The 19473-nt window shown below is 35.4% G+C and overlaps 2 protein-coding genes across 2 annotated transcripts; one reads left to right on the top strand and one right to left on the bottom strand.

Annotated features, from left to right (window-relative positions):
- Positions 1–8567: 8567 nt before the first annotated feature.
- Positions 8568–10962, top strand: LOC107920405 (ATP-dependent Clp protease adapter protein CLPS1, chloroplastic). Its single transcript, XM_016850111.2, has 3 exons — positions 8568–8797; positions 9992–10142; positions 10538–10962. The coding sequence occupies exons 1-3, from the start codon at positions 8734–8736 to the stop codon at positions 10797–10799; spliced, it is 477 nt and encodes a 158-aa protein (XP_016705600.2). The 5' UTR covers positions 8568–8733; the 3' UTR covers positions 10800–10962.
- A 604-nt stretch (positions 10963–11566) lies between these two features.
- Positions 11567–15821, bottom strand: LOC107920404 (GDT1-like protein 4). The gene is made up of 12 exons (XM_016850110.2): positions 15472–15821; positions 15297–15365; positions 14233–14292; positions 14075–14122; positions 13335–13423; positions 13154–13190; positions 13006–13053; positions 12709–12777; positions 12585–12629; positions 12426–12487; positions 12167–12239; positions 11567–12059 (listed from the first exon to the last, which is right to left on the bottom strand). Exons 1-12 carry the CDS (start codon positions 15487–15489, stop codon positions 11988–11990), a joined length of 690 nt encoding a protein of 229 aa, XP_016705599.1. The 5' UTR covers positions 15490–15821; the 3' UTR covers positions 11567–11987.
- Positions 15822–19473: the final 3652 nt, after the last annotated feature.

Below are 19473 nucleotides of genomic sequence, written 5' to 3'. Positions count from 1 at the left end.
CTTCACCAAATGCAGAAAACTAAGTTGGGGATTTTCCATCTTGTCCAAGTTATATCAGGAGATCTGTCGGGATACGATACCGAATACGATGTCTATTGATAGTTGCCTACTATTGCTGCAATCGTGGGCCTGGTGGCGACTACCGTTTTTACATCACAGAGTGACTGATCCATACGTGTTCCTATTGGTGAAGAGGAATTTTTTTTAATTTATTAATAAATATGTAGTTTGTACAGTAAATGTTTTTATTTATTATATGTTTCGACTAACATATCGCCCGTACAGATGGAACTATGGGCCGAGTTACGTGGGATTACCGGAGGAGCTTGAAGATTTTAGGTTGTTGTTAGATCAATGCTCTGAAGCCGAGCTTGGTTACTTATTCTTTCGAACATATATTAATTACACAATTATTAGTAAAAAAATCGTACGTAACGATATTTATAATTCTACTTTTTAGTTTGAATGGATGTCGTACACCGACGCTGATATCATATTTTTCATACCGCAAGAAGTGTTTGGGAATTGGGATATGTGGGACGCGAATGTGCCATTGGTAGTGTACGCGACAATGGAAATGCACGATGAACGACGAGGACTGGGCAGAGAAGCACCAGGAGCACATCTAGGTTTGGAATCGTAGGATGGAATCTTTACCCATCTGCGAACCATTTTTCTCAACATGGCGATAGATAACGATTACATAATGTGGTTCAAAGTCGTCGAAAAGTCGTATCTACTATTTCCAAATGTGAAGAGTAGGCAAATTCGACCGAAGAGGCAACGACAACAGCCACAGTAGTAGTATAGGAGGGGACGTGGTCACACAATAGGTTTGTCATCAACTTCGGAAGAAGAAGCTCTGCCTATGTTTACGCAATTTTTGGGTCAGTTCACTTTACTTGTTCCTCTTCATTTCACTAACCCCATATTTTCTTCACAATTGCACTACGCACTATTGCCGTACGTGGGAGATTCTTCTGTTCCCGTAGGTACATGTTTTGGGGCATCGACGTCCCCTGTGTTGGATCACCAGTACACCTCATAGCGCAGCAAAAAAATTAAATCTGGCGATCATATCTAAGGATCCATGTACAAGAAACGAATCAAGGTGAAAAAGGTATGAATGATTACCTTTAATCGTCTGAAAAATCGAAGAAGCAAATTACACAATTTTATGTCAATTCCAAGCTGCAATAAAAATGTTTCGGCCTCTACGTAATCCACTTGTTGTGACAACGAATGATAAACACTCTCTAAAATTTTTCCAGAGAAAAAAAATTACTTGACGGTTGCTCAGTGGTGAATCTACAGGGGGTTGGCATAGGCCCCAGCCCCCCTAAAATGTAAAATTACTATTTAAGCCCTTAAAATTTTTTAAAAATTTTAAATTAGTAAAGGTAAAATTGTACTTTGGACCCCCTAAAATTATAAAAATTTGATTTAATCATTTAAAAATTATAAAGATATAGACTATAAAAAATTAAAATTTCATTCAACCCCTCTAAAAGATTGTTCTGGCTTCGCCCCTGCGGCTGCTAGACCTCACACATCCCTTATTTCAGGTATATTAGGTTTTTCTCAAAACCCTATATTTCCTAATTCGGGAATCATTAATATTTTGATATGAATCAAATCATAATAATTAACCAAATATTATAATTACCATAATTATAATAATGTTTGACCAAAAAAATTACAATTACAGTAATTATAATTATATTTAATCCTAAATTATAATTATAATAATTATAACAAGAATTTCGGTAAATTATTGTTTTTAGTTAAATTTTACACGAAACAAATTCATATATTAATTTAACTATATTTTTCATTATATGTACGGCATACTTGTATATATAATCCTTTCAATATATAACTGCCCAATTAAATTGATTTTTTAATCAATTTAATTTATGTTGACAGCTAAACACAATATCAACTATGTTTGAATTTCATTCGTTTCAACTATAAAGTGTGATTCTATAGGTTATTGTAACGTTAGCAATAATACTAGAACGATTCTAATATTACAAACAATGAGTGGCATCTAGCAATGCATCATTGCTACCTAAGTTACAAGAAGTCATGATTCGACATAACCTCTCTATGATTAACCCTTTATGTATTAAATCATTTTGTCCTTTATATCTAGAATAAGCACAAGTCATGGAATAGTCACACTTGTATAGTCCATCTAATGTTTCTTAATATCCTGAGTAGACTATAAAAAACAAATAAGTATGATATCTCATATCAACTTATTCGAGCATGGTCATGCATTTCTAGTCTCACTCAAACAAGTGGCATTGGATATTGCTCCCATTATTTAGGAGAGACAAATTATATATTGATCAACCATATCCCACTACATAGATTGTGGTATATCCAACATCAGCCTTTATAGAACAACCAGTTAAGGTAGACGCTTGACTGTATCAAAATATACGACTCACGATGTTGGGATAATGGTGATCTCAAGTCTGAAGATCATATACATAGTAATCACTATGAGTAATGTTGTGACTATTAAATAATAATCCAAGAAACATACTCATAGTGAGTCAGTCCAATATGTTGTTCTCTAACACACATACTCATGTGTTGATTTTGACATCTCATGCTAATGACAACACTTTGTCATCAATCAAGTACACGTAAGTCTTAATGCATTATTATTGTCCAAGCCCATAATAATACTTGACTAAATATTTTTTAAGAATAATTATATTATTCTCATAACATTATTATAAAACAGTTTATTTATATACACAGAAAATAAACTGAAATAATAATGGCTATGCCTTATATTAATAGACGAGGTAAAATAACTATGTTATTACAATCATCTCATAATTGGTCTTTGGACATACTCTAACACCTCGCATTCTTCATCCCCATGCTGATGTCGATGCTAACCTAGATGTTCGGCCAAATACTGATGCATGCACTGCCACCGATGACGATACTGATACAGACACCCATGCAACAGTCGATGCTAGTGTCCATGACGAGGACAAAATTGATGTACCCGAGATTCGGGTCACCTTATTGTTATACGCCGATAGTGACACAAACATCACACGCATAACTATTTTTTCGGGGTGGCTCATCGACACAACCACTGGCTGCAGAAGTGAAGGATACTCAATGGGAACCTAGGTCAACACAACAGTCAACTATGAAGGACAATGATGGCGCTAGAGCAACTAGAGATGAGGCCTAGGGGACATTGTAAGGTGGGGTGGAAGCGGTGATGGCACTGAAGAGGAAGTCTATAGGCCCGCACCTTTGGAGCCCCATAGAAATCCTCCATGCAACTATCATCTATCACATTACGACATACGTTCTCCTCGACAAGACGATTGATGTATTTTTTTTATGATTGATGTATTTTTTTCTAAATAGTACGATGTAAATATATATTTTTAGAATAAATAAATAAACCGAGATTTTTTATTCGAACATCACATTTGTTTTTTTTATTATTTAACATGAATTGTGCGTAAGTTACTTCAATGTACAACAAATTTAGAACAGCTGAATAATGGAAGCATGGTAATGAATATATTATTTGGAAGAAAATAATGCTATCAACGCTGAGGTCCCAATGTACCCCTATACAAAGAACATGTTGTCTTCATATGCTCTGGGTTTCTACAGTACCCGCATAATATCTGTTGATTGTCCTTGTCCCGAATATCCATATTGTTCTTTATCCGAGTAGAATTTGGGATACCTTTTGAGATGCGACGTAGGTCTTTGTTCGATGCCAACTCGAACAGTTCGCTAGACACCGGTGGTCACATACTCTCATTTGGGACGGTTGGGAATTCAAGACTCTATACACTGTGAATACGTTATGGTCAGTAGACATCATTGATGTAAGGTGCGTACTAAATTCGTATATTCCCATATGTAGCAATTGCATGTACACATATGAACTGAAATGCTTGGAATATTCCACAATTGTAAGTCCCTATTGTTAGGTTCACACGATAGGATGCCCCTAACATGCCGTGATCGGGCCTAGCGTGCTTTATGACTTGAAAATCGAGGTTCCGACACAACTGGCACGCTACGCACATAGTGTTCACCCTCGTTGTATTTCATCGAATCTTTTTTATGACGTTATCACACCAAGTATTACCGCCCGTTATCTATCCAGCATACACCGTCGCCTTCTTTAGAAATAAGTCGGCTAGGTGAAAGTATGTTTCTTTGACAACAGAGGTTACCGACAAATGACACATCCCCTTTAGTACAGAATTTATGCACTCGGCTAAGTTTGATGTCATGTGCCCATATCGTAGAACCTCATTGTACGATTGTGTCTACTGGTCATACGGTATATTTGCTAGGTACGTTGCACCGTAGAAATCGATGGTGGTCAGGTTGTTTAACGTTTCATGGAATTAATGTTGGACAAGCTCGTAACCTATCGAGAAATGCCTACCCGTTAGTGTAATGAAAAAACCCAGTGTGGTTATTCGATGTACAATGATTAAATAGTTGGAACTATAAACTTATATCAATTACTAGATCTCACTGAGTTTTTGAAGGATATTTTTTGTGGGAGTTGGATCCCACATGTCGTAAGTAGTACCAATGATGGGTGCGATCTCATAGGCTACCATACTTAATCGCAGACACTATTCTAGTTTTCTTGTCTGATATGACACAAATGTCTAACTATGGGCGAACGCGACGGCGCAATCAATTCAAGAAGAAATCCTAGTCATCTGTCATTTCTCCAGCAGTTATTGCAAATGTTATAGGCAGAATTATTTGATTACCATCCTAAGCAACGATAATCAACAGACGGTGTTGATACCTTCCGTACAGCCAGGTGCCTTCAATTTGAGCTAAAGGCTTTCAGTGCCGAAAAACCTCTCTGCATTGATCGAAGGTCCAAAAGAGTCGATGGAATACTATTTTTCTAGGGACCAATCGACCACTGAAGTACTTTAGTTGGGTTTCCAGATCAGTTATGGAACTAAATACGTATCGATCCAATACCTGATACAATTCCATAAATAATTATATGAACCACCCTACCCGTGATGCAATTTATCCATAGCCTTCTGTTTTCAACCCATACTTTTTAGTACGTTGGAGTGTACTCGTACTGGCTATGGATATCCGCAATCAACACCGGGACGAGAATCCTAAGACTTGTATTCACTATTAGTAGAATAATGTCAGAAATCATTTTTGGATCTAGCCTCGAATGGTACCGACTTGCACCTGACACAACACAGTTATGTGGACCAGAATACTTTTTTATTGTCTACAGATAGATTTTTTTACGGAAAGACGCCATGATTTTTCACTTACACCTCCCGTCTCATATTGCGCACTTTCTTTCGAATTTTTCAGAATAAGACTTCATGATGTAGTATTTCACGCCATTCTTGAAGTTGTATCGCTTCAGTGCAACAATGAAATGATCTTTGTTTAGGTATTCCATTCCAACTTTCAGTACTCGTATGTCACGAGATGTGTTTGCATGACTAGGTTTTTTGTGCGATAGTTACGAAAATTCTAAACTACCATCAGCCAATAAGTCGATGTTTGTCATGTGGGGTGGAGATTCATATGCCATGAATCGCGGATCCGGAGCATTATTCGAGGCGCCATTTTCAGACTCGCAAGGTTCCGGCTGTAGTTTGGAAAATAGTACCACTTTTGAACCATCCGGACTGCGCTGCTAGATTGGCTTATAATTTGACTCCTCCCCGTCAACTGCATCTCCTACCCTTTTTTCCTCACCTGAACCTTCTCCCTCGGCCACCCCTTCTTCCTCACCAACACATTCTTCATGGGTCGCATATTCTCTTTCATCCGTACCTTTATTGTCACATTCGAGTAGAGGGTTAGACGTACCCTCGTTGGTCTCCATCGAAATGAATAGGTAATTAGTTTTCCTATAAACCATGTGCCCATTAAAAAATTTATCGATTTGATGTCCAGTATACGTTGATGATCCCTCCGTATAACTACTTCTGCCCCATGACATTGACCCAGTGCTGAAGTTAAAATTGAATGCACTAATTGAATGTTGAGCCCGAATGTCAATATTTGAGTTATGCTCGAACCCTAACCGATACTGGACACCAAAGTTTAGATTTGTGCTAGAGACTGATGAGTGTCTGCCCATAGATGTTTTGGGGACATTGTAGTAGCCACTTTGTAACAGACTAGTGAACCCACCGCACAACTGTGTAGTAAAAATGTCTACTTTAGCTTCGGTTCCCATATTTGTTGCAACGGTGGTCGAAGATGGGCCAGATCTATTAGTTTCGACGAATTCGATGTATAACTCCATTACAGCATTTTCACTTGAGCAGTACGATGATATGACCATCTCGAGATGGACCTTGCCAGTTACGTTGAAGAGCTCATTCCTATAGGGGTCAACAGAGGCAAGAAATCTGCATTGAAACTTTGAAATTCTTCCCCAGGTCGATCCCTTAACTTTCCTTCTTATTCTGGTTCGTAGCTCATGCAATTTAATTGTAGGATTGAACACTAATTCCATAGACTTCGCTCTTACAAACACTACCTGACCTCTTTATTATAGATTTGACCATCGTAGAAAATAACGGATTTCACTCGTCGACTCATTTCAATATCAGTCACGAATTAGATTAACAAAAGAAAAAAAAATAAGTAAAGGAATGTCCAAAGAAGTACACACAACTCCCGCAAGACAACTACTCAATGTTTGATATTTATTTCATGCGTGTCTAAGATGTTACAAATACATCCCTTTTATAGGAAGATAATATAGGGAGAAAGAGAATATATACTTTGAAATTCATTCATGAATGCACGCATTCGTTTAATTTTATATGATGTAAGTACACTGGAGGATTCAAAACGCTTTCAGAAGTCATATAATTTCAACCCACCTCAAAACATGTTCCCTAGGTATTCTGCAAATGTTACTTCAATGTAAACAACAGAAGAAAAATGTTTGAGAAAACGCACCTAGTTAGGCGTGCTTTCTCTAACATTTTTTTTCTGCTAGACATTAAAAGTGTTTGATGCATCGTATTTTTTGGCTACTTTAACAACGTTTCGAATATATTCTTCAACTCCTGCAGCACATTTTCAATGAAAGAAAATTTTTAGTTTGCAAATCAGTCATTTCCTGCGCCTATAAAAGGGCTCACACACACCAAGCTTCATCATCCCTCAATCATCTTCTCCCCCTCTATCCCTCATCTATAAAGCATTTTCTTAATGTTTGAGGTATTCTTAAGTCGTCGGTGATACGATATCGCTTTGAGTTACACATATTTCATATGTCCTATAGAGATAAGACCATTACCTTCAGAACCTATCCTACGAAAGCTGAGTTTCGGGGTGATTTTACTTTATACGTGGAGGAATACGTGGAGGTTTCAATTAATGATTGTTATACAGTAATGAATCGAGGTATAACAGGGGAGCCAATTGACGGTCATTACGCGACCACGAGCTCAATCTTTTTGGATACCTGAAAATGATGCCTTATAAATATCATATAGAAGTTTGAGGACATATTCATACGAAAAAACTTTGTGGCTTTCCGTTATAATTGGTGTAGTTTTTTTTTTCTCTATTTCTAGGTAACCAGTACCTTTAACCTTCCTTCTTATTCTAAGGTCGGCACCGTTGTGGATGCAAGAGGACCTTTAGGTGAGGAACGACTATTGCTGTGCAGTAAATGTGATGCTCTTTTCGAGGTGATGACAGTTGTCATTATTAAATAACCCATTAATAACTACAACCATTGCCGCGCCGACTCGAGTTTAACCTCTACTATGTCGAAACATCTGCTCTCCACCTGAAAGCCCTCTTGTGTCCAACTCGGTATCAGCCTTCAGATAAGAATAAAAAGTTAAAGATACCGATTGCTTGAAAATAGAGAAAGAAATTGCGTTGACTACACCGGACGTCCCCAAAGTTTTTTCGTATGATTATGACATCAATCTTATGTATGGTATATATAAGGCATCGTTTGTGGGTATCCAAAAAGCTTGAACTCTTGATTGCGTAACGATTGTCACCTGATCCCCCAGTTATACTCGAACCTGTGACCGCATCACAGCCGCCGACTGAGACCTTTACCTAGACTTTGACCCTTGATCATATTAAGAATTATTATCTCGAAACTTGATTTCCCCACGATGGGTTTCTGAGGTGATGACCCTATCCCGCTATGACATATGAAATGTATGTGTTCTGAGGCGTGTTACCACATCCACGACCCTTCAAATCTCTATGAACTTTCACGATTTCAATTGAAAACCATAAACCTTAATCTATAAATCTAAAAACTCTAACCTTAAAAAAATAAAAAATAAAAAACTCTAACCATAGGAGAGAGAAAAGGAAAGCGTGTCCAATTGAGTGCGCTTTTTGCCACCTGCAAGGAAAGCTCATCTAACTGGATACACTTTCCCTTTCTTTTTCCTAAAACGGACTTATTTCCTTAATTAAAAAAAAATGGCCTAAAGGCCTAATTAAAAAATAACGGCTTTTACGCCTTATTTAGCCCATATAATCATACTTGTAAATTTGGGTTGTAAAAAATTTTCGGTCTAAATAGTGTTGGGTTGTTTAGCCACAAAAAATGGAAAAAAAGAAAAAGAAAAAATCTAAAAGAAAAAAAAGTGGTTAAAAAACATTTTTCGTTAGACAGAAGAGAGGAGAGACTGTGTGGAACTATAGAGTCAGAGAGGCATGGAGACTGCCATACGTGGTAGATTATCTCTCTCACCAAACACCGTCTTTAATCCTAAACCAGGTTCTTCCTTCTCTCCACTTTCTTCTTTTTTGGGTTTTCAATTTTGGGTTATAAGTGAATTTTGTAATTTTTCTTGATTTATTACTGAATAAACCATACAACGCATCTGGGTATCGCAGCCACTTCGTTTAGCTGACTATTATCGCTTATGTTCTGCTTAGTTCCTCTGAACTATTCATCCAATAATCCAAGTTATAGATACAGAAGTGCTTTTATTAACGATTCGGATTAAAAATGATGGAGCTTTATGCGGATTCATTTTCTGGGATGGCTACTCTTTTTCAGAAAGTTTTTTTTACGTTGAGACTGTGGTTTGTGAAGAATGCTTAGGAATAAGAAATATATACGAACATACATATTTTAATTACAAAATTCCTTTTGCTGGTATTATTTGACATTGTACTTTTTAGAGGGCTAGAGCTTTGGAGGGACTTGCTGGTTTAGGAATGAAGATGGCAACTGTTATAAAATAACTCACTTTCATTCATGCTACTGAGGATGTTTCTTTTTTCCTAAAAGGGCAACATTGTTGATGTATGGTCTGCTTAGTTTTTTTGCTAGCTGTTGGTGGGAAAGAGATCTAGATTCTCAGCCTTTTAGCTCACTCATCATTAGCCAGAGACATTTTTCTTCTTGTTGTATAGTTCTGAGGGTATGAATTTGGTTGTAGATGATTGGATCCATTTATATAGCTACTTCTTCATCCAAGAAAATGAGAGAAGAAAAGGAGAAATTTTGCCATCTTTAGACCTATTGAGAGTAGCTCTGAAATCCAAAAATGGTCTTTTGAATCTTAGTTATTGACTTGGTGCAAAATATATTGATTACATGAGAGTAGTACATTTTCCTTATTGATGACCGGAAAGTTGAATATTAGTTATGCTAATCATGCGTTGTTTACTAATCTCATTTTCTTGCCTACAGACAGTAATGTAGTGAGTCTGTTGAGTTCCAATTATTTTATTGACTGGATATCGTGAATCTCAATTGCTTTGAGCTCTTGAGCTACTGAAATGAATGATATTAACTATTATTCTTTTCGAAAGCTATAATTATGGTGTTCTGTTTCAATATCCAAAAACTGTCCTCCATTTCTTATTAGTCGTCAAACTTAATTGGCATCAGTAGAGCGCTTAATACTGATGGTTCCGTGCTTTCTATCAATGTGTGTTAAATTGAAACTATACAAAACAGGAGAGAAACGGTCACTGTGCAGAGGACCATGCACCAATCGTGGCGTTCTCATGGCTATATCGACCACAGGACCAAGTAAAGGAGGAGGAATCTTGGAGAAGCCAGTTATAGAGAGAACCACTCCTGGTCGTGAATCTGAGTTCGATCTAAGGTGCATCCCCAAATTCAAATGTATTGTTGTACCTTTAGATATTTTGATGTGAAATACTCGTCATTGATATTGTTTTATCATGAGCATTCTTCTCGCAAATTTGCTGGTTACCCTCCTTTTTTAGTTGGACAATCAAAATCAACTTGCTCTCCCTACAAAAATGATCGGTGCATCCTCACTGGAACATTTCACAATCCAGAAACTGGGGAGATTTCCAATTCCACACCCTGTAACTATTTTGTGCCCACACTTGTTGCGTGTGTGATGTTAAATCGGTGTCTTTGAACTATTCATGCATTGGCATGCATGCAGGAGTAGCCCATGCTATGTCTGTTATCTAATATTGCTTTCTCCATAGAACCTTCTTTTAACATTTATGGTTATAACTTGCTCAGGAAGTCAAGAAAAATAGCCCCACCTTATCGAGTCATGCTGCACAATGACAACTACAATAAACGGGAATATGTTGTCCAAGTATTGATGAAAGTGATCCCGGGGATGACCTTAGACAATGCAGTTAATATAATGCAAGAAGCACACTACAATGGGTTGGCAGTGGTGATTATTTGTGCACAGGTCGATGCTGAAGAACACTGCCTGCAGCTAAGGGGTAATGGGCTTCTTAGTTCAATTGAACCAGCAAGTGGTGCTTGCTGAAGAGTAGACCTATTTGGCTTTTATCACTGTTAATGTATATACATACTTCTTTTAGTGCTTTAAATGCTGTATATGTGAGTGTTGATACAATGTTGTATGATTCCCGGACCTGGACATTTTGTATGGTGAAATTATAGACAAGAAGATGGACGTTGGGTACTAATTGTGAGTAAAGTTGTCTCCGTAGATGTCCCTGTCTTTGCATTTGCTAAACAATTCGGGATAAGTGACACCTTAAAATATCAAGGGGAAAAAAGAACAAAAATGAACCTGAAGACCAGGAATGGAACACGTCTCACATTATTCCAGACCAATGGAGGGACCGATGGCTTTATTCTCATTGTTGTTTTCACGTTTTAATTAATGTCCAAAAATAGCCTAAGGTCGTTGCGCTTAGGAAAATATTTAAAAAAAAATAAAAATTGAGAGGCTGATTATAAACAATAAAAAGAGATTATTTACTTTGTTGGGAGAACACTAAAGATGTAAAAACCTAATAAACCATATAACTGATAATACAGGCATGGTATGAGCCAATGGCATGAACTTGATTTCTTTGCTTTTTAATTGTTGCGTTTCATTGCTGAACTGTAAACCCAAATCTTGATAAAAACAGAATATAATTATGATTCACAATAGAATGCCCAACATTGGCATTATTGCCAATGGTGATGCTTTCACAATTTGAAAATTTGAACTGATTATAGTTCACTTTTGATTAGCTCAGGTACGCAATCATAGGAAGAGATTCCTGAATCTCAAACATGTAAAGTTTATGATCCCTGATGAAATAAGCACAAAGCAAAAGTATCCATTACAGACTATATGCAGCACATGTATGTATTTGACTGCAGGCAAAAACACTTATTCCAAAACAAATACTATTCATTTCTAACGGCCTCACATGCCTTTGAGTGCAAGATATGAACATAGATGAAGCGTTTTCTTGCCTATCTAATAATGACTGTAAGACACAGCACTGTGCCTGAACTGAGAAGATGACAGACAGGTATGAATAATTATAAATGTACTAACAAAACAGCGGGTCAATTTGGATTTAGGATCTTCGCCTGTTTTATGTGAAATATTAAAGAATTCATAGCAATCCAACTCCTCCCCAACGGAGTACCCCAACTCTAGTGAACAATTTTCTTGATGGAAAAATCAGAACTAACCATTAGTAAGTCGTCAAGACTCAACTGTTGAGAGGAGGGATTGGAATCCAAAAACAATGAAAAGAACTCCACCAGAGAGTGCAACCTGCATCAAAATAGATATAAACTTGGTTTTACTAGTTGCTCACCAAATTAAATGCAAACCATAACTGTCGCATAAGGATAAAAAGGAAAAGTATGGATCTGGATTACAATTTTCTCAGATATCTGACACGCCAGGCTCTTTCCTCCAAGTACAGCAGCAGTGGTGCACAGTGCTTGTCCTCTGAGAAAAAGGAAAAAATAAAAGAGGAAATCTTACTAATCACTAATCACAGCATATACAGAGTGAAGATATATAAACATATAAAATGGAAACAGCACTGTATACATACAGAGTGGTTTCAAAATATTAAGGAAATAGCAATGCTTCAGTAAATATGTATAGATATCTAATGGTAGTAGAACTTACAAAATTCCACCAAGAACCACACCAAATGGATTCTCATCTGCAGCCAAACCAATGGTAGCAAGCTGAAAAGACAGTGAAATACTCAGTCCAACATGATAAACATGCAGTGGTCCTGTTAAAGAAGAGACAGAAATATGAAATTCATGTTATAAAGTTTACCTGGCTCTTGTCGCCCCATTCACCAAAGAATGTGATGGAAAATGCCTGCAGAATAGGCACTTTAATTATTTGACAAAATGCAGGCTAATCAAGATTCAACTGAATAGATTTTATAACTTATGACCTTCAGAAATATGGGAGAGAAGAACTGTGTGAGAAATGGCTGCCTCTCCTTTTTTGAATCATCATCAGCCTGATAGCATAGGAAACAGTCAAATGTCCTCATAATCTTAAAAATGTTATTAAAAAAAGCTAAATACTAAGAAGCCCTTTCCTTTTCCAAATATCCTAGATAGGCTCCTATACAAATTTATCTAATTAAGCCCTTAAAGTTCTAATCAAATAAGTTCAACACTGAAAGAAAACATGCTGTTGGTATGTAACACTATTCCTTTTAAGAAATATACTTTTATTTCTGTACCTTATTCCCCCCTTTGACTGTTCCTGGGTTTGCCTTCCGGTCAGCATCCTAGTCACACCAGTAAAGAAACATTTAAACAATTTCATTTTTTTCCCCAAACAGAGAAAAAGTCTACTTAAACATCAGGAAATTCATTAAAATAACCAACCAGTTTTGCTTCAACTTCAGCCAATTCTTCAGCCTCCCTTAAGGAAATATAGACAGATCATAACATGATTAACTTACGGTAAAGCAAAGCTTACCTAATGACACATGACAAATAGAAACCAAACCCAAGAAAATGATATAAGACTATTGGAAGAGACTAAAGAGGTAATAAAAAGCATTACCCATCCTCCATAAATCCATCCCATAAAGACCACAGGCCAAATCCAAAGAAAAGCACAGTCGTAATGTGATGTGTCCATTTCCTAGAAATCTGCATAATTGAAAAAATACAAGAGAATGAGAGCATTACCCTACAAGTTCATAATTGTTACATGTACATGAGTGCATGGTACATAATTAAATTTGATTACATTAATCACCTAAGCAGACTAAGGTTTGCTGTATAGTTCGTAGTGAAGGAAACCACACTTCCACACACTAGAGTTCGACAAATACCATATTTACTGATAGAACTACACAATACGGTGGCTATTACAGGCTTAACTTAGTATCCAACCGTCCATACATAGTTTACATCTGAAAAGATTTAATCCATGTTTGTAAAGAATGCTTTAAGATTTAAGTTCCACAAGAGATTGAGATCTATGTTTGGAGGGCAATATTTTATCACTGATAGCAGCAGTAGCAGAGTTAACTATAGCATATAGCTTTAAGTGGGCAAACCTACAGCCACACTGAAGCATATCCAGTGCATTTCGTAACCTGTAACTTTAGAGAATAGGCATCAGTCAAATTGACTTCAATTCAGTTCTCGGCTTCTCATCCTAAAACAAAGATGCCCAATACTGCTTGGAGTTGCCCAAAAAAGGCCTTTAATCTGGTTGTTCAGGTCCTTTAAAAGAAACTAAAATTTACCCACATGCAAAAGAAGCCGTTCTCAAACAGCAATCAAACTACTTACAAGATTTGGAGCTGCCCAGCCAACAACAGCAGAAAGAATAGTCATCACCTACAGATAAAACATTTCAAATAACTTGATGCTCAATTAAGAAAAAAAGTTAACAGAGTGAATCAGAATGAAAATGGTGCATGGAGAAAGGGAAAGAGAAAAACACTCACAATTAAAGCTGCCAGGCATCCTAACAAGACAAGTTTCCTGGGATGGCGCATTGCCAAGATCTTGAAACAAATAAAATACGTGATTTTAAAAATTCAATAATCGAGCTATTTCAGGATAAAATGCAGTAAAATTTGTGATTTTGGGCCAAGCACAATACTGCAGGATTTAATACAATATTTAAGTGAAAACATGGAAATCAGTATAACGCAATTAAAGATGCAAAACGTAGGAAGTGCTTTCTGACATTTAAGTATATATCATATTTGTCTCTAAATAAAACCTGTATCACTGACAAAAATAATACTCTTATCCATCATGCGTTGAAAGTTTGGAACTAAATACCTACCGTCTCCAAGAACCAGAAAAAGACATTAGCTTTTCTAAGCTTAAAACCATGTTCCAAGTTTTCAGTACCCTAAACAATCTACGCTCCATTTCTTCATTCATGCATGAGGCTTGCTTAGGTTAAAACAGCAACTTCGAGTCACCGTGATAAAAAAAATATTATCACCGAAGAAAAAGTAAACGAACAAACATTAACATATTAACCTCATGAATGAAAATGATGATATACTGCCCTTTAAGAAAATTTTCCACAAGTTAATTCCAGTAAAACCAGTTGATTACTACAATCCAGAAATTCAACACTTACACAAGAAAAACATTTTACTACAAAATATTCAGCTAACGTTACTATTGTTGCTCAGAACAGTTCATTCCCTTGAGTGTAAACAAATATTTTATAATCCAATCAAATGTCTGATAAGCAGGTTTTTTAGCCTCTTGCTTTGTTTTACACGCAGAAAGGGGAATAAAATACTTGGAACATGATCAACTTATAAAAAAAGAAAAAGAAAAAGAAAAAGGAAAGAGCAACACTATTAAAACAATACAAAAGGTTGTAAAAGTAGGTTGATTATTCATTATTCACAACATGATCGACTCAGTTTTAGTTTCAAGTCCTTTTCAGAACCATATTCAATACAAAATAATGAAACTCCAGTTTAATAAATATGAATGAACCAACCAAAAAACATAGAGAGAAAACTCAAATTTGACTAACCGCGGCAGCGAAGAACGTCTTGTCGCCAATCTCCGATAGCACAGTCATAGCCAAAGACTTGGAAAAGCCCTTTTCAAAAAAAAAGTAATGATTAATCATCGCCAAATCAAAACTAGATCTAAATTGAAAAGAATGTCATAGTCGAATATTAAATTGGACTATAAAAAAAAATTACTTGCACAAGCGAGGTCATGATTGCAGTTGCAGAGAGTGCCGAAAGAGAAATTCACAGAAAGTAAATAGTTTCTTGTTTAAATAGTTTAGTGGAAAGGGAAATCAATTGTGTTTCTCTGTGTGTGATTGAGTTCGAGCTCCGAGTTTGACTTGGGCTGAATCTTTGGGATGACGAAATCAGCTGCCCAGGGAAAGAGACGACTAAACTATTCAAATATCATAAGTGAAACTTGAAATGGAAAAAAGTGGAAAAAAGAGAAAACGTGTTGATTTTAAAAGGTTAAAAAAGAGTGTTTGTTTTTCTTAGCGTGTGTGCTACACTTCCGCGAGTCAGGGGTTTGATTTAGGAACAAATTTCAACTGCGTTAGGGTCACGCCACGCTACTTGTTTATTTCGTTACCAAAAATAGTTATTAGTTTAAATTATACTTTGATGATTAAATCTTGTGAGATTTAGATTATTAATATTATTGATTTGTAATGTTTTTAACACTAAACTGTCTTCCAATATTAAGGATGGATTTGGATAGGCGATTAGATGTAGTGTGATGCGTTTAACTTACTTTTTGTCTCACGCTACAGTATCGCTACAGTATCTAATCTCACCGCCACCGCTGTTTTTACATTAATCGTAGGTAAATGCACCGCCCATCCAAACTCACCCTAAAGCTACTACGAAAACATAACATGACACTGACATAGCTTCTATTTAATTGTCATGTGGCTTTCATGTCTTTTTTATTTCTTTTTCTTTTTCTTTTTCATATTTTCTTAATAAAACCCTAGTTCTCCTTTTTTTAACTTATTCTCTTTTTTAAGAGTGGGCGTTCGATTGAATCAAATGAAAAAACTTAAGTTAATCGAGTTGACAAATCTATTTTATCATCCTAAGTTGATTTGAAATTTTCTCAAATCGAGTCAAATAAGATGGAATTCGAATCGAATCTATTTGTTTGAGTTAAATTTTAAAAAATGACTTTAGTGTTGTTTATTTTTATGTAATATTTTTTAAAATATTTTTCTTTAAAGTTTTTAATAATGTAACAAGATTATGATAGAAAATATGAGCAAAAGTCCAAAATATAGGAAAAAACTACATCTATGCAAACAACAAAACAAAAAATAAAAACAATACAACAAAAGTGAAATAAACAATAGCAATAACACAACAAACTAGTAACAAAAACACATCAGTTCAAAAACTGTTATAGAATAGCTTAAACTTCTTCTTTTGCTTCAAACACCGTCGATAAGCTTGAAACATCTAGTAAAAGTATTGAATGAGTTAGTTAAATAATAAAAAAATATTTGCAAAAGTAAATTAAATAAACATTTAACTTTGTAAACTAATGCTAAGTATATTACCTTCTTGATCTTCGTGTATTTTGGATAAGTCTAGCAAATCTAAAAGCAAAAGTGTTAGTTAAATTATGGGAATGGTTACTAATATAAATAACACAAAAACTTATTTTATGAATCAAAATTAATATATTACCATCTTCCATGGTTTGAAGTTCATGAACATAGTCTTTAGGATTGATGGGATCATTAGATTTTCGAAGCCAATCTTGTATGTAAACCAAAGCCTCGACCATGAGAGGAGGTAGAAAACTTCTAAAAATATCGATAACACATCTACCCATGCTAAATGCACTTTCTGAGGAAACTATTGAGATAGAAATAACAAGAATATCTTGAGCCATTTATGCAAGAATAGAGAATCTAGGACTGTTCATTTTTCACCACAATAATAAATCAAATGAACTTGAATTGTTTACTTCGTACTCCTCATCCAAATACTTATCCAACTCAGATTTACTTTCTTGTCCAACCTGTATCTTCTTCTTAAAGTATTTTTGCTTGGCCAAGCCTATTTGCATTTATGAGTGATCTATTTCCATTGAACTGAAAAGATTTGTCGAAAAACTGGATCTACCTTCAAACAATTGAATTCTCTCGAAGTTAGAAGAATACTCATTGAACAAGTAAAACAATTGTCTATCAATCATTTTCATAATATCATTAGCAATATTAGGAAAAAACAAGTTGACCCTAAAGCCCAAAAAGTTCATTTTACATCGTGGATTAAAGATAATCGCTAAGTAAACTAGCATGTTGACCTTGTTTCCTTCACCTCAATACTTATTATACTTATCCCCAATTTTGGAAGTTATAGGAATTATGTCTAAATCTCCACAATCTTGCCACCCACAAAAAAGAAAATGCACAACTGTCAATACTTCAAAAAATGAGTGAGAGGTAACATGTAAAGATTTAGACATCTTCATTTTAAGATGATACAAAGGCTCTAACACATTTATAACTCTTTGAATAATTTCTCAACCATCAAATGTAGGAACTCCATCTCCAATGGTGAGGTCAAGAAAAAAGTTATGATTATCACGTACATATGATTCAAATGTATATTCATATTTTTCTGCCTCCTTTAACATCATATATGTTGAGTTCCATCTAGTAGCCACATCTAAACACAATTGAGTCTTACTATCTATCATTTATTCTTTTCCCCGTTGGTAAAATTTTGTTAATCTTGATGGTGATGCTCTTATATACCTTACAGCACCTCTAACTCGATCCATTGACACATAAGCATCCTTAATATCATATTGCATAATGAGATGAAGAATGTGTGCAACACATCTCATATGCATAAATTTCCCCTTTGCAACAAAAATATTTCGATGATTCAATTTCTTTCTCAAATATTCAACGATAACACTATTGGCGGATGCATTATTAACTGTAATAGTGAAGACCTTCTCAATCCCCCAATCTCGAAGACATCTTTCAAGGGCTTGACTTATGCTTTCACCTCTTTGAGCAGATATTGAACAACAATTTATAATCCTTTTTTGCAACCTCTACTCATCATCCACCCAATGTGCTGTTAAAACCATGTAAGATATCCTCTGTAATGAAGTCGAAGTGTTTGTTGTCAAAAAAACTCTATTTATATCTTTTTCAGAATATTTCACCATTATACTCTTAATGGAGTTAAATAAACCAAGACAATCCCTTCTAATTCTCCAACGAGATGGAAGACTAAACCGTGGGCAAGTATTTGAACCCCTCTTCCTCTATAATTTTAAAAGGCTGTTAATCCACAATTATTATATAAACCAATGCATTCCTAACAACACATTTGTCAAATACCTAAGTTGATAAATCTGTTGTTTCTTGGCTAGTCTTCACAAATGTTAATTTGATTTCTTTGGGTCAGATGTATTTCCTCGAGGTCTTTTTAAGCCTATTTTCAAATGATTATTCAAATTGTTTATAGAACTTGAAGTTGATTCCATGGTGTAACATCACAAGCATTGCACATTGCACTATTTTCCCTCTATTTAGTTACATATTTGGTGAAATAATTCCAACAAGCTACCCTTGGAGTACTCTTTCTTCGAACACTTCCCTTGGTTCTTGTTTGATCATCTATACTTAGGGAAATATTTTGTTAGCTTTGAGTTGAACCATCTCATTTTGGATCACTCATCTACAAGTAAATAAAAAAAAGTTAACATTGGTAATTAATGAAAAAGACGCCACAAAAAAATTTTACACTATAAATTTAACATTAGACCACTCATCTACAAGTAAACAAAAAAAAATTAACACTAGAAATTAATAAGAAAGATGTCACAAAAACGGTTTAGTAGTATCAAATACAACAACTTATGGAAATTGAGTAAAGTCTAGTGTGTCAGATCTGGTGCCCTAAGTGTAGTATTTTCATCAGTGTACACTTGTAATTTTTTCGAACAAATTGGTTAATAAAATAATTCATGAATTACATTAATACTTTGTATAATGTCCTCATATGGTTTTTGCATGCAAAGAAAAATGGAAACAAATGTTCCTCATTGGTTGTCTAATGTTTAACTAATACTAAGTGATATTACGTGGTCGGGTCATAATACAGAAAGACATCTTATATTAGTAGATGAACCTAAACATGTTCTTAGTCTAACCAGAAATGAGCAAA

This window comes from Gossypium hirsutum, chromosome D13, assembly GCF_007990345.1.
Source record: "Gossypium hirsutum isolate 1008001.06 chromosome D13, Gossypium_hirsutum_v2.1, whole genome shotgun sequence".
Taxonomy (NCBI): Eukaryota; Viridiplantae; Streptophyta; class Magnoliopsida; order Malvales; family Malvaceae; genus Gossypium; species Gossypium hirsutum.
Note: the sequence above shows the minus strand (reverse complement) of the source record. Positions and strands in the feature narration are given on the sequence as shown.

What these genes read in the sequence shown, in the direction of transcription:
- LOC107920405 (XM_016850111.2), top strand. Translation starts at nt 8,734, where the DNA reads ATGGAGACTGCCATACGTGGTAGATTATCTCTCTCACCAAACACCGTC. An exon ending in CGTCTTTAATCCTAAACCAG is followed by an intron (nt 8,798 to 9,991) that starts GTTCTTCCTTCT and finishes TATACAAAACAG; the next exon opens with GAGAGAAACGGTCACTGTGC. An exon ending in GAATCTGAGTTCGATCTAAG is followed by an intron (nt 10,143 to 10,537) that starts GTGCATCCCCAA and finishes TAACTTGCTCAG; the next exon opens with GAAGTCAAGAAAAATAGCCC.
- LOC107920404 (XM_016850110.2), bottom strand. An exon ending in GATGGATTTATGGAGGATGG is followed by an intron (nt 13,191 to 13,334) that starts GTAATGCTTTTT and finishes TATTTCCTTAAG; the next exon opens with GGAGGCTGAAGAATTGGCTG. An exon ending in AATGGGGCGACAAGAGCCAG is followed by an intron (nt 12,488 to 12,584) that starts GTAAACTTTATA and finishes CTGTCTTTTCAG; the next exon opens with CTTGCTACCATTGGTTTGGC.